The following is a 13,019-nucleotide window of genomic DNA, read 5'->3' as shown; positions in this document are numbered from 1 at the left end:
CCCGATGCCTCCGGGAGTCCAGGATCTGCGCCACTTCGAATTCCTCTTCCCCGTTGACTTGTATCGGTGGTGGGGGCCGTGGTTGACTACCCAAGGGGTGAGGCGGGAGAGCGGGAGTCAGCAGTGATCTATGGAAGACAGGGTGAATGCGGAAGGAGGCAGGGAGTTGGAGCCGGAACGCCACCGGGTTAATTTGCTGGGTGATCCGGAAGGGACCTGCATTCCGAGCCGCCAGCTTGTGAGACGGCCATTGCGACCGCAGGAATTTGGTTGAGAGCCATACCCGGTCGCCTACCTTCAGCGGCGGGCCTGGTTGGTGGTGGCGGTCAGCAAAGCGCTTATACGCGTCCTTGGCCTGCTCCAGCTGCTCCTTCAGGACTGCCTGCAGGGCCTGCAACTCCTGCAGCATGACATCCGCAGCGGAGACCGGCGATGGGGGTCGCACTGAGGGGAAGAATCGGGGGTGGTAGCCGTAAGAGGCAAAGAACGGGGTCTGGCGCGTGGAAGCATGCACGGAGTTATTATACGCGAACTCCGCCAGCGGTAACAGATCCACCCAATTGTCCTGTTGGAAGCAGGTGTAACACCGCAGGTATTGTTCGACGGTGGCGTTGGTACGTTCTGTTTGTCCATCTGATTGAGGGTGGTGGGCGGAGGACAAGTGGATCTGGACGTTCAGGGCCCGAAACAGGCCCTGCCAGAACCGGACGGTGAACTGGGCTCCTCGGTCAGAGATCAGGTGGTCGGGGAGGCCGTGTAACCGGAAAACCTGGGTCAAGAACAGTTGCGCAGTTTCTGGGGCAGAGGGTAGGCCGGCACAGGGGAGGAAATGGACCATCTTGGTGAACAGGTCTATGACTACGAGGATGGTGGTCATTCCCCGGGAGGCCGGTAAGTCCGTGATAAAATCCAGGGAGACCGAGCGCCAGGGCCCGGGGGGGGTAGGCAGTGGGAGCAGGAGCCCCGGGGGCTTGCCGGGGTGGCTCTTGGCTCGCCGGCAGGTATCACAGGCCGCTACATAGTCCTTGACGTCCGCTTGGACCCGGGGCCACCAGAAATCCCATAGGACCAGGTGGAGGGTTTTATACGTTCCAAAATGCCCTGCCGGCTGGCTGTCATGGCAGAGGTGGAGCACCTCTCCCCGCAGAGCTCCCGGGGGGAACGTACAACTGGTTCCGGTGATACAAGAGGCCCTGCTGCAAGGAAAAGGGGCTGTCCCGGGCGGGCATCCCGGACTGGAGCTCTCGCTACTGGGCCAGGGCGTAGGGGTCTTTTTGATGCTGTTCCTGCACCCAGTTCAGGAGGGGTTGTGGCTGGTGGGTAGCGGCAAAGTTCTCTGGGCGAAGAATTGGGCGAAGGGGGCGATCGACCTGCTCGGCTCGGTATTCTGGCTTGCGAGAGAGCGCGTCTGCTAGGGTGTTTCGGCGGCCAGGGAGATAGGTGACCGTGAACTGGAACCGGGAGAAAAACAGGGACCACCGGATCTGGCATTGGTTCAGCCGTCGGGCGCTTTGCAGGTGCTCCAGGTTTCGGTGGTCTGTTCGTACCTGGACCGGATGGCGTGCCCCTTCCAGGAGATGACGCCAGGTCTCGAAGGCTACTTTGATGGCCAGTAACTCCTTCTCCCAAATGGTGTAGTTCTGTTCCGAAGCGTTGAGTTTCCGGGAGTGGAACGCACAGGGGAGCAGGGACTGCTTGCTCCCCACCGGCTGAAGTAGGACCGCTGCCACTGCCTTATCCGATGCATCAGCCTCCACTATGTAAGGTCGGGTAGGGTCGGGTTGCTGGAGGATGGGTTCAGATGTAAAGGCGTGTTGGAGGCGCCGAAAGGCCTGTTGAGCAGCCTCGGTCCAAACAAACTTCTCTTTGCCTCGAAGCAGGTCTGATATGGGCGTGGTGAGTTCGGAGAAGTGGGAGATGAACCGGCGGTAATAGTTGGCAAAGCCCAAGAAGCGCTGCACATCTTTGGGGCTTCGCGGAGCGGCCCAGTGGAGGATGGTCTCAATTTTGGCGGGGTCCATCTGGATACCCGAGGGCGAGATCCGATGGCCTAGGAAATCCATGGTCATGAGGTCAAAGGCGCATTTTTCAAGCTTGGCGAAGAGGCTGTGTTCCCGCAGGCGCTGCAGCACCGCTCGAACGTGCTCCTTATGTTCCGAGGGGTTCCACGAGTAGATCAGGATGTCATCCAAGTAGATCACCAGGAAGCGGTCTAGGAGGTCCCGGAAGATGTCATTCATGAAGTGCTGGAAGACGGCAGGGGCGTTGCACAAGCCAAACGGCATCACTGTGTACTCAAAGTGCCCATACCGGGTGCGGAAGGCCGTCTTCCACTCATCGCCCTCCCGCATACGCACCAGGTTGTAGGCCCCTCTCAGGTCTAGTTTGGTGAAAATGTGAGTGCCCCGCAGCCGCTCTAACAGTTCTGGGATCAGGGGCAGAGGGTAGCGATTCCGAACTGTAATCTGGTTGAGGGCGCGGTAGTCATTGCACAGCCGGAGTTCCCCACATTTCTTTTTGACAAAGAGGACAGGGGCGGCTGCAGGGGACGTGGAAGGGCGAATGAACTCTCGGCGCAGGTTCTTGTTGAGGAACTCTCTGAGGGCTGCCAGTTCGGGTTCTGACAGGGAATAAAGCCGGCCCACGGGAATCTTGGCTCCGGGGAGCAGGTCAATGGGACAGTCGTAAGGACGATGGGCCGCAACTGGTCTGCCTCTTGCTTCCCAAACACATCTGCGAACTCCCGGTACTGTTCCGGTAAGGCCTCGGGCATGGAGCTTGCCTCCTGGGTCATCAGGATGCGCTCCTTTGGCCTCCAGCAGTTGGCTTGGCAATGGGGGGATCCGAGGGTCAGTCGGCCCGTGGACCACTGGATGATGGGGTCATGCCGCTGGAGCCATGCCAGGCCCAGCACGACCGGGAAGTGGGGTGCGGCAGCCAGGTAGAACTGGAGGCTTTCCTTGTGCTCCCCCAGGGCCATGTCGAGCAGCACTGTCTCCTGTACTACAGGGCCCGAGGCGAGAAGCCGGCCATCAATAGTCTCCACCAGGAGGGGGCGGTGAATGGGTTGACTAGGAACCCGGTGGAGCTTGGCAAAGGACACGTCCATAAAATTGCTGGTGGATCCTGAGTCCAGCATGGCGGGTACTTGTAGGGTCCCCCTTCCGGGGACTGTCAGTGCGATCAACACGGTCAGATGCTTGGGCGGTGAGGAACTGAGGTGGCGGGCCCCTTGAACCATGAGGTTGCCCCGGCTCAGGGGCCTGTGAAGGCCGGGGCATGGGCGTTTCCCGAGGCAGGGGCTGTGGGTCGTTTCGCGGAACACTGGGCTGCAAAATGTCCCGGGGCCCCGCAATACAGGCAGAGGCCCTGTTGCCGGCGTCGCAGCTTTTCGGCCGCAGAGAGACGTTACCGAGCCCCTCCCAGCTGCATCGGTTCTGCCGGGGGTGTAGGGTCCTTGCCAACAGGCTCCAAGGGCCCAGCCACTGGGGCTGATGCTCTGTAGACTGGCCGGGGTCGGTTGGCAGCACGCCTGCTTTCCAGCCTCCCATCAATCTGGAGACACAGGCGTATGAGGGCTTGCAGGGTTCCAGGGCGCTCCACCCTAGCTAGCTCATCCAGGAGCTCATCCGACAGCCCCTCCTGAAACTGGTCCATGAGAGCGGCTTCGTTCCAGCCCAGGGTTTGTTGCAATAGACGAAAGTCTGTTACATATTCCCCCAAGGGGCGTCGGCCTTGCCGCAGCCTGCGTATCCGGCGGTTGGCTGTGGCAGATTGGACTGGGTCCTCGAACATAGCCTTCAGTTCTCTGGTGAAGGCGGCTAGGTCGTTGAGCACGGGGCTCCGCTCGAGGAGCAAGGGCGTGGCCCATCTAGCTGCCGCCCCGGTGCAGAGGTTAATCAAAAATCCCACCCGGGTCTTATCATCTGGGAAGGCCGCTGGGCGTAACTCCATGAAGAGCTGGGCCTGGGCCAAGAAGGCTGAGAGCTGGTCGGAAGCCCCAGTAAATTTCTCTGGGAGAGTCACAGGGCACTTGGCTCTCCCTGTAGGGAGAGGGGGTGGGGCTGCTGCTAGCTGGGTTTGCAAGCCTTGGACAGCCAACAGCAGCTGGTCTACTTGTGAGCGCAGGAGCAAGTTTTCCTGCTGGAGTTGCTCCATGGTCAGCACTTCCCCCACTCCTTTGTTGCCTGCTTTGTTTGGGCTGACTGCAAACTGTCAGCTCTACACTGCCTCAGCAGTGTCAGGGGGGGCTGGAAATTCCTGGGTCTTTGGCAGGGAAGGAAAGTCCTTAGCCAGCAGTCGGGTTGTAAATCTGCCAGGCCTATCCGAAGCGTACTTGCCGAGTCAGAAGTCCAGAAGCGAGGTCAGTGGAGGTCCGGGATCAATTGCCAAGGAGGTCAGTCAAAGAGATGCTGCAGGGAAACTAGGTCTACACAAAGCCACGCCTGACGTTGCAGTCAGCAACAAGCTGCAGCCAAGGTGTGCCTTATAAAGAGCAGGATGGACAGCAGGTGTGAGCCCTCCGCGTTTGGGCCTTAAGGAGACAGGCCTGCCTCTCTTCTGCCTGACCTTCTGCTGTCTACGTTCTGCAGGTGAGGGGGGAGTATCCTGTTCACTGTCTGTGTCTGGCTGCAGGGCCTCTGCTGTCCCTGGGGTGCTCTGCAGCTGAGGGGCAGAAGGAGCTGGATTCTCAGGAGGCTCCTCCGTGTCTCCTGCTGCTCCTGGGTCTGCTGCTGTTACTCCCGAGTCGTCCTCATCTGAGGAGTCCTCTGACGGGGCCATGACACCTATAACTAGAACTGTCAGTTACTATCAGTAAGAAAATCATGACACTGAAGACTTCTTTCCTTGTGAAACTTCCAACCAATGACAATATTAGTATTAATAGTTTATTCCCTATACTATAATTATAGGGGACACTACCCACTAAAGAACATTAATTTACAACTCTTGTTTTCTTCCACTTTTTCTATAAAGTAGGCAGAATATAAACAATTTTCTTCCTTTCTATAAAGACTTCCAACTGCTGAGTGTAATTATTTTATATAGTTTCTTACTCATAGTTGGCAGCTATGAGACACTGATTTTTAGAATGCTAATAAACTTAAGATGTTAGCAGCTATGCAGATGATATGCTACTAGCCGTGATGGCTGTGCTGTGCCACCCTAGTCAGAGGCACCATGCTTCTGAAAACCAGTTGCCGGAAGCCTCAGGAGGGGAGAGTGTCCTTGCACTGGGGTCCTGCTTGCGGGCTTCCCCCAGGCACCTGGTTGGCCACTGTGAGAACAGGATGCTGGACTAGATGGGCCACTGGCCTGATCCAGCAGGCTCTTCTTATGTTCTTATGTTCTTATATGCCTTATGTTAGATACATGAGACATTAAAAAAGTGTGCTGCACAACTACACTGACTTCAAAGCAAAGTGCTAAATCCAGTACACTTGTATGACGTGCCACATGCTTTTTTACTTATATGGAAGTTTCATCATCTCTGTACTGTTCCTGCCAGCTCATAACCATGTAACATCACAAGAGGGAATATGCAGTACACATTGCACAACCATGGCACCACCAGTTGTAATCAACACTCTGGGATTATATTATTATTGGGCAGATAAGCAGGGTTAGGTGATCTAGCCAGCTGAGTGTGTAGCAGCTCTGTCACACAGTTGCCTTCCTGAGTGAGATAGTTGTCTTGGACCAGCTATCACAGACAGGCTTTCTGTGCCTGTCAATAGAAGCAAATTTAACCAGAGATAAATTTATTACTTGATTGTCATCACTTCTGAAGTGGTGAGAGAGCTCCCCTTTAGAAGTAGACTTGAGTGAATTTCAATTACTTTGTCAAACTGGTGTTTTTGTTTCTCAAAACACTAATGCATACTTAGCATTTTACTATAATTAGGACTTTTATTTAAACTAAAAAAGCAAGCAAAAAAAGCAAATTAATCTGTGACACCAGATCAGTGATCACAGCCAGTATGCTTAAGCTCACTGCAATAAATTGGCATAGGCGTTAATTATTTATTGGTTTATATACCGCTAATATGCCAAAATGGTGTCTAAGCATTTTACAACAATAAAATCCGTTATAAAACACATATGTAATTAAAATACACAACTATAGTTCAATCAGAGCATTAAAACATCGGTAATTAAAATATACAATAAAACAAACAAGTTTAAAAATGTGACAAAGTAGTTTTAAAACAAACACCAAAACAAACCAGTTAATAAAATCAGAAGTTCAAGTTCAGGGGAATGCTTACCTAAACAGGTGTGTCTTCAGGAGCTGGCAAAAGTCCAGTACTAATGAAGCCTCTTGTATTTCATCTGGGAGGGCATTCCACAACTACCAGTGCTACCAGTGAAAATGGCCACCTCCATGTTACCACAAGCTGATAATCATCATGCCATGGCAAAGATAACTTCGATTTGCTGTACATAATCTCCTTACTAGGCAATGGAGCGAAAGATAGCTTTTGAGGTAACCTGGTCCAGTTGCAAATAGGCATCCGGTGCAGATCTCTCAGCTCTGGTGTGATATGTGCCCAATAAGAATCACAACGTACCACCTGGGCTGCAGCGTTCTACACTTGCTGCAGCATCTGGACCAGCTGCAAGGGAAGGCCCACATAGAGCACATTACAATAGTCTAGACATGAGGTTACCAACATGTGTGTCACAGTGGCCAAATTTTCCCAGTCCAGGAAGGGGCATGGCTGATGCACCAGCTGAAACTGGTGATAGGTGCTCTTGGCCACAGAGGCCACCTGGGCCTCCATGGACAAAGATGATTCCAAGAGCACCCCTAAGCTGCATACTTGTTTCTTCAGGGGAAGTGCAACCCCATCTACAACAGGCAGACTTCCCAATTCTCAGAACTGAGAACCACTTATCAAAGTGCCTGTCTCTTAGCAAGATTGTTCAGTCTATTGACCCTCATCTACACCACTACATCCAGGCTCTGGTTTGGCTTATTCATGCCCTCTCCTGACTCAGATTTAATAGTAAAGTAGAGCTGAGTGTCATCAGCATACTGATGGCACTGTGTCCCAAACCTCCTAATGATTGCCTCCAGTGTTCTCATGTAGATGTTAAATAGCATTGGGGAAAAATAGTGCCTTGCAGTATGCTACAGCTAAACTGCCAAGATGTAGACATGTAGCTCCTTAATGCTATTCTCTGGTACCAATCATACAGGGTAGTAGCAGAATCGCTGTAAAACAGTGCCTCCAACTCCTAACCTGGAGATGGTCCAGGAGGATGCTGATTGTATGTCAGACTCAGGCCTGAACCGAGACTGGAATGGGTATAGATAATCTATTCCAAAAAGGGGGGTATTAGAGATTGGGCAGTAGTTGGCAAATACCTCAGGGTCCAGGGAGGGCTTTTTCAAAAGTGGGCATACCACTGCCTTCTTCAAGGCAGTCGGCACAACCGTCTCATGCGAGGATGTGTTAACCATCTGCTGGATCCACCCTTTTAGCCCCCCTCTCCTAACTTGCATGAACAAGCCAGGATGGGCAAGGATCAAAAGGGCAAGTGATGGGATGGACAGCCAGAAGCATTACGTCCACATTCGCAAGTCCCAGTAGCTGGGACTATTCACACAAAATTGGATTACATGTCTCACCAGCAGCAACATCAATATGAAGCAAAACCATTTTGTTTTTGAAGTGCCTAGGAAACGTACCACAGCAGGCCTTTGATGTTTCCAGTGCCCCATTAACTGAAGTAGGTAGTACCAGATTTTGTACCATTTGAATGAGCTCTGCTGGGTGGCTACTTGAGGGCAATAGAGGCAGCAATGTGGGCCTTTTTTTGCAACCATAATCGCTATGTGAATGCACATGGGTTGTGCTTTCTAACCACTATTTGGTCAGCTTCACATTGAGCGTTGTACCACTTCTGCTCTAGCTGTCACCCAGCCTGCTTCATTGCTCGTAACTCTGAAGAGAACCAAGGAGCACATTGAGCACTGCACTATCAAGCCAGGCACTCTTGGGTGAACATGTCAATCACTCTTCTCATCTTGATGTTCTGCAATGAGGCAAGGGCCTCAACAGAATTGCCTACATTAGCTATTGGAAATCCCCAGATCACTCAGGAATCTATCAGATAGTCTCCAAGAGCAGGCCATTCAAATTGATCCCCTACCCCTATGGCGAGGGAAACTGATGATGCAAGCCCAGATTTACAGATACTGGTCTGACCATCACTCCTATATCCAAACTACCCCCGTAGGCATGGTTAACTGCCCAATGGATGGGGCCAGGCTGGTCTCTCCTGTGCCATTCTGTTTATTTTGGGAGGTGGGAGGCGCTGCTTGCAATTACAGTGCAGAATTGGAACTATTGGGGTTTCTTACTAGCTACTTGCAAGAGATGAGTGTGGATTGGACAATTGTCTGGCCATTTGGACTCTCATACAGTACTGGAGTTCTTTGGGAAAGAGTGCTTAGCAAACTTAAAATAAGCAGCCAACTTGCTCGAAAATTCTCAAATGATGTTTCCACAGGGGGCAGTGTCTTGCATTTCCTCTTTGTTGTCAAATGATATTATCATTCTGTGTTTACTCCCTCTGTCTTTTTGGTGAGGGATATTTTAAATAAGTTAATATAAACAGGTGTTAATTCACTATCAATGAAGTGTAATATTGAGAGTTGCATTTTGTTTAGCTTGATCTTATATTCCGGTAGTCTCTTCTTCTGCAAGTATTTTAGAAAGAAAAATGGCGTGGAAAATGCTTATGAAGCCTCAGTGCCCTTCCTCAACCCAACTCCTCAATTATGAAATGCAAGAACCCATGAATTAATTATAATTTTGTTCCATTTCAGGAAAGGCCCATAAAGAAGGTGGATCTGCACGAATGTCACTTCTCATATTAGTGTCCATCTTCTTAATAGCAGCCTCTGTTATGTTTCTGGTGTATAAAAACTTTCCACAGCTTAGTGAGTAAGTATATGACAGAGCATTTGTTTTGTTCCCAATAGATGTACCTAAAGAATCTTACGAATCTGTAGAATTTAGGAGTGGGGGGCACAGTTCAGGAGACCCTCCAGAAAGAAGCCATGTACAAATGTCTAGTGTTTGTATTCCCAGTAAACCACACAGTGTTCTACCTGGCTCATTCCTGTCTGAAAATTAACATAGTTGTTTAAAAGTTCATTAATGACTGTTTGTTATTGTCGTCCAGACAATACATTGTGGAAACTTGTTGTAATACTATGATGAATTGTCTTTCTTAAAGCATAAAATGCATGTTCCACCTGCTCTACAATCTATGAAAAATACTTGTGCCTGAATAGTTTATTATCCTGAATATAATGTTGGAGTCTTGTTTTGAACATTAACTTTTAATTTGGTGGTTAATTGCTGGAGTGGGGGCAAAGGTTTGATCACCTAAAATTATCTAGTAATGTCTAAACTATTGAATTTTTGCTGGATTGACTTTGAAATCTAAACAGGTTACAGTTCAACAACTGTAGTTTAAGGCCGGCTTTGATGAAAGTAACAGCTATATGTGAAAAGGCCGGGGGTTGCAATAGTGTGATTAGTAATATTTCATATGAAATCTTGGAGTGCATGTTTCATAAGGTCATGGTGGCCTGTATATGTATTAGTATCCCTGCTGTCTGAGGGCAAGTGATAGCTGTGTATGTTGGTAACTTCATTTGATTTTTTTTTCTACAGAGAGGAGAGAGAATGTATAAAGGTTCCCAGAGACATGGATGATGCTAAAGCCTTAGGAAAAGTTCTCTCTAAATACAAGGATAACTTCTATGTACAAGTATTAGTGGCTTATTTTACTACTTACGTTTTGTATCCTTGTTTGAAAAATAGGTAGGGCATCATGGAATGTGACATGAAGTAGTTTCTAGGCTCTTTTTCCTATGTGGTGGTGGTGGGCCCTCTGGGTTACCTTATTTGGATCTCTGGGTAACCTAATGTGGATGAATAGAAGGAAATTCACAGAAGAAAAGTTATCCATCCCCTCATCCCTCCTACAGCCTCCTGCGCCCCTCAAAAAAGGTCCGGGGGGGGGCTCCTGAACAATGTGGGATAGGGTACAGGAAACTGCTTGGGGAAAAGGCGTTAAGAGCTGTGCATAATTTGAGAGATCGTACTTGGCATTTTTCAAGATGGAACTGCTGATAATTAACAGTGTTACGTTTCCAATACTTACCTGCGTGGTTTGTACAAGAAGGCTCTTTTCCCACTTTCAGTTTTCTTCAGCCTCGAAAATGAACATAGTTTGTGTTCATAAGAATGGATCAGAAAGGAAGAGAGGAAAAAATGGAGTGCATGGTATTAATAGGGAAATAAATTCAAAAGAACAAGGATGCTGTTCTAAACATATTTACTTCATTGCAGACAGTGGAAGTTACATCTGAATATATAGGATTGCTTTATAAATGATTTGATTTTACACTCATCCTTAAGGACAGTCCTATGAGTTGGATCATTTTAATCTTACAGAGAAATACTGAAGATTGAGAGAGTGCCACTACCCATGAAATCTGAGCAGGAACTGAACCCTGGTCTAAGCCAATTCTCTGTGCACTGCACTATTCCAGGAACGGGAAAGCTGTGGTCCTCCAGACATTGTTGGAACACAACTCATGTCATCTCTAAACATTGGCGATCCTGGTTGGGTCTAATGGGAATCAGTCTAGCAACATCTGGAGGGCCACAGGTTCCCTATTTCTGCTTTGTTCATTTAAAAGAAGAGGGGTTTATCAATTTTAACAGAACATAAAGTATATAAATTTCTGTGCCACAGAAATCAAACGTTTACTGATTTAAGAAGAAACCTAACTTAACTTGGTTTAATCCTGTATTGTTAAGGCATGGAGATTCTGCCCATAAAAAGTCAATAGGGATAAGGGTGTTCAGGAAGAGTTTACTTATTCACATAAAGGAATATTTTTGTGCTGTGAAGCTGTTTCTTAAAAAAAAATTCTTAACACATACTCTGCCTGTTAAAACACAGTTTTATTTTTATTGGTGTGTTTTTCCTGTGGGGATAAAATATGCTAATTTGCTATTGCTATGTTGTTAACAACACTTATATAGAAATGAGCCTTTGATTCACTTATCTATTTAGAAGTTGATGGAGGCATGCTGTATTGGTACCATGTGAACAACTTTTCACAACTAAAATCAAGGCTATTTAATATTGCCATTGAGTAGCACTTTATATTACAAATAATGCTGTTCTAAGACTTCAGTTCACAGAACTTTAGTCTACACATCTACTTGCTGCTACTGAGAGGAAGGGCAGGATATAAATCTAATAAATAATTTTATTTAACAGAACAGCATAGTCTATTCTACACATTCCAGACAGAATATTTCAGATTAATGACAGTTTTCAACATTCATTGTGATCTTTTTGAAAAGCACATTAAAATACTGCCTGTAATGTTCTGCTGCTCCTCCTTATTAACCAGTAGCAATCCCAGATTTACCAACAAGTGTACATAAAACAGGTAGCCAATCCCAGTTCCCTCTCAAGTATGCCTATATGATAAGAACATTTGCAAATGCGGTTGTCATGTATGTTATACAATTTTAGATGTACACCTAAAAAACAAAATGTATGAAGAAGCCCTATGTAGAGAAGTCTTAAGGTACCCATGCATGCTTCAACTATTAAAGCAGCTTTAAATTGCTTGTATTTTATATTTAAATTCGTGTTATTTTAAATTTCAACAGTTGCAATCCCATGTACACTTATCTTTATTAAATACAATAGCTTTATTAAATATAATGGGACTTAACATCTGCGTAACAATGCATAAAATTACTCTGCATTTTCAAAACTGCTAAATAATTTTCTCCTTAACTAAAACCACCATCCAGCTTGCAAACCTTTGCTATTCCTGGATCTATATTTCTGAGTATACTTTCGGGATTTCTCTACCCTTTCCCACTAGCTCTATTTCTTGTTTGTTTGGTAAGTTTTAATTACAAGTGCAGAATGGTTTTCTTCTCCAAAAAATTTAGGTATTTGATCTTTTGTGCAGAAGCAGATGATGTGAGTACCTTTTAATATGTAACTATTGAACTAATGCACAGGGGAGTTCTTATTTATTAATTAAAATATTTAGAGACAACTTTTTGGAAAGTTCAAACTGTTTACAATAATACAATTTGAAACAAACAAATTAGTAATGTAACTCAACAGCATAGAAACAGACACAGAAACAATATTGATGAAAGAGAAGTACCTCACAGTCAAACTACACGTTACCCTAAATAGATTTCTCCCCTTAAATTGTATGTATCTGCACTCTGATTTGTACTGAGACTGCAGCATGAAAGGACATTTAACCCTTCCCTTGTGTTGCATTGTGTGCCAATGGGAGCTATTTTCCCAAGGTTAATTGAGGTGCAGGAGGCATCTTCACTGGAATTGCAGCTGAGGAGGTAAGGACCAAATCTTCCTCCCCAATGTAAATCAGGGGGCCCACATCTGTAAAAGAATTGTGCTTCTGCTATATTGTTTTTTTCATGTATTGTTTGTGTATTCTTTATAAGATTTATTTTATTTGAAAAGCTGTTCTAAGGTTGTATCCAGTGTTAGTCATACTCAGAGGTGACCTGTTGAAATTAATGGACCTTAGTTAGGCATGTTTGTTTGTTTATTTATTTATGGCGCTTGTATACCGCCCCATAGCCAAAGCAATCCATTGATTAGAAGATATGGTAAAACTATTTTAAATGTATTTAACTGGCTATGTTAAATGTCCAGTGTAAATAAACAATATATTAAAAGCAGGACTGGCTTTTCCTCTATTGAATATTAACTTGCTAACAAAGGAATAGACTAGGTGGTAGAAATGCAGATAAGAAAATAGAGCAAATCTTCCACTCCTGGGACAGCTGAATTTTTATTTTGACATAACGGGTGGTGGTAATGCATCAACTCTCAGAAAGGAGTACATTTTTTAAAAAAACATAATGGCCATTGATTGTTGAATGGGTGATAGCAAAATACCCTGCTGCTCTATG

At 46.9% G+C, this 13,019-nt stretch overlaps 1 protein-coding gene across 1 annotated transcript in view; it reads left to right on the top strand.

The window, feature by feature from the left end:
* TMEM41B (transmembrane protein 41B) overlaps positions 1-13,019 on the top strand; it is a 28,383-nt gene that overhangs the window by 9,182 nt on the left and 6,182 nt on the right. The window contains exons 2-4 of the mRNA XM_061610379.1: positions 8,840-8,957; positions 9,696-9,824; positions 11,868-11,961. Coding sequence (XP_061466363.1) covers positions 8,840-8,957; positions 9,696-9,824; positions 11,868-11,961 — 341 coding nt within the window. The remainder of the gene's footprint in view (positions 1-8,839; positions 8,958-9,695; positions 9,825-11,867; positions 11,962-13,019) is intronic.

The sequence above is a fragment of the Rhineura floridana genome, chromosome 2 (genome assembly GCF_030035675.1).
Source record: "Rhineura floridana isolate rRhiFlo1 chromosome 2, rRhiFlo1.hap2, whole genome shotgun sequence".
Classification (NCBI taxonomy): domain Eukaryota; kingdom Metazoa; phylum Chordata; class Lepidosauria; order Squamata; family Rhineuridae; genus Rhineura; species Rhineura floridana.
Note: the sequence above shows the minus strand (reverse complement) of the source record. Positions and strands in the feature narration are given on the sequence as shown.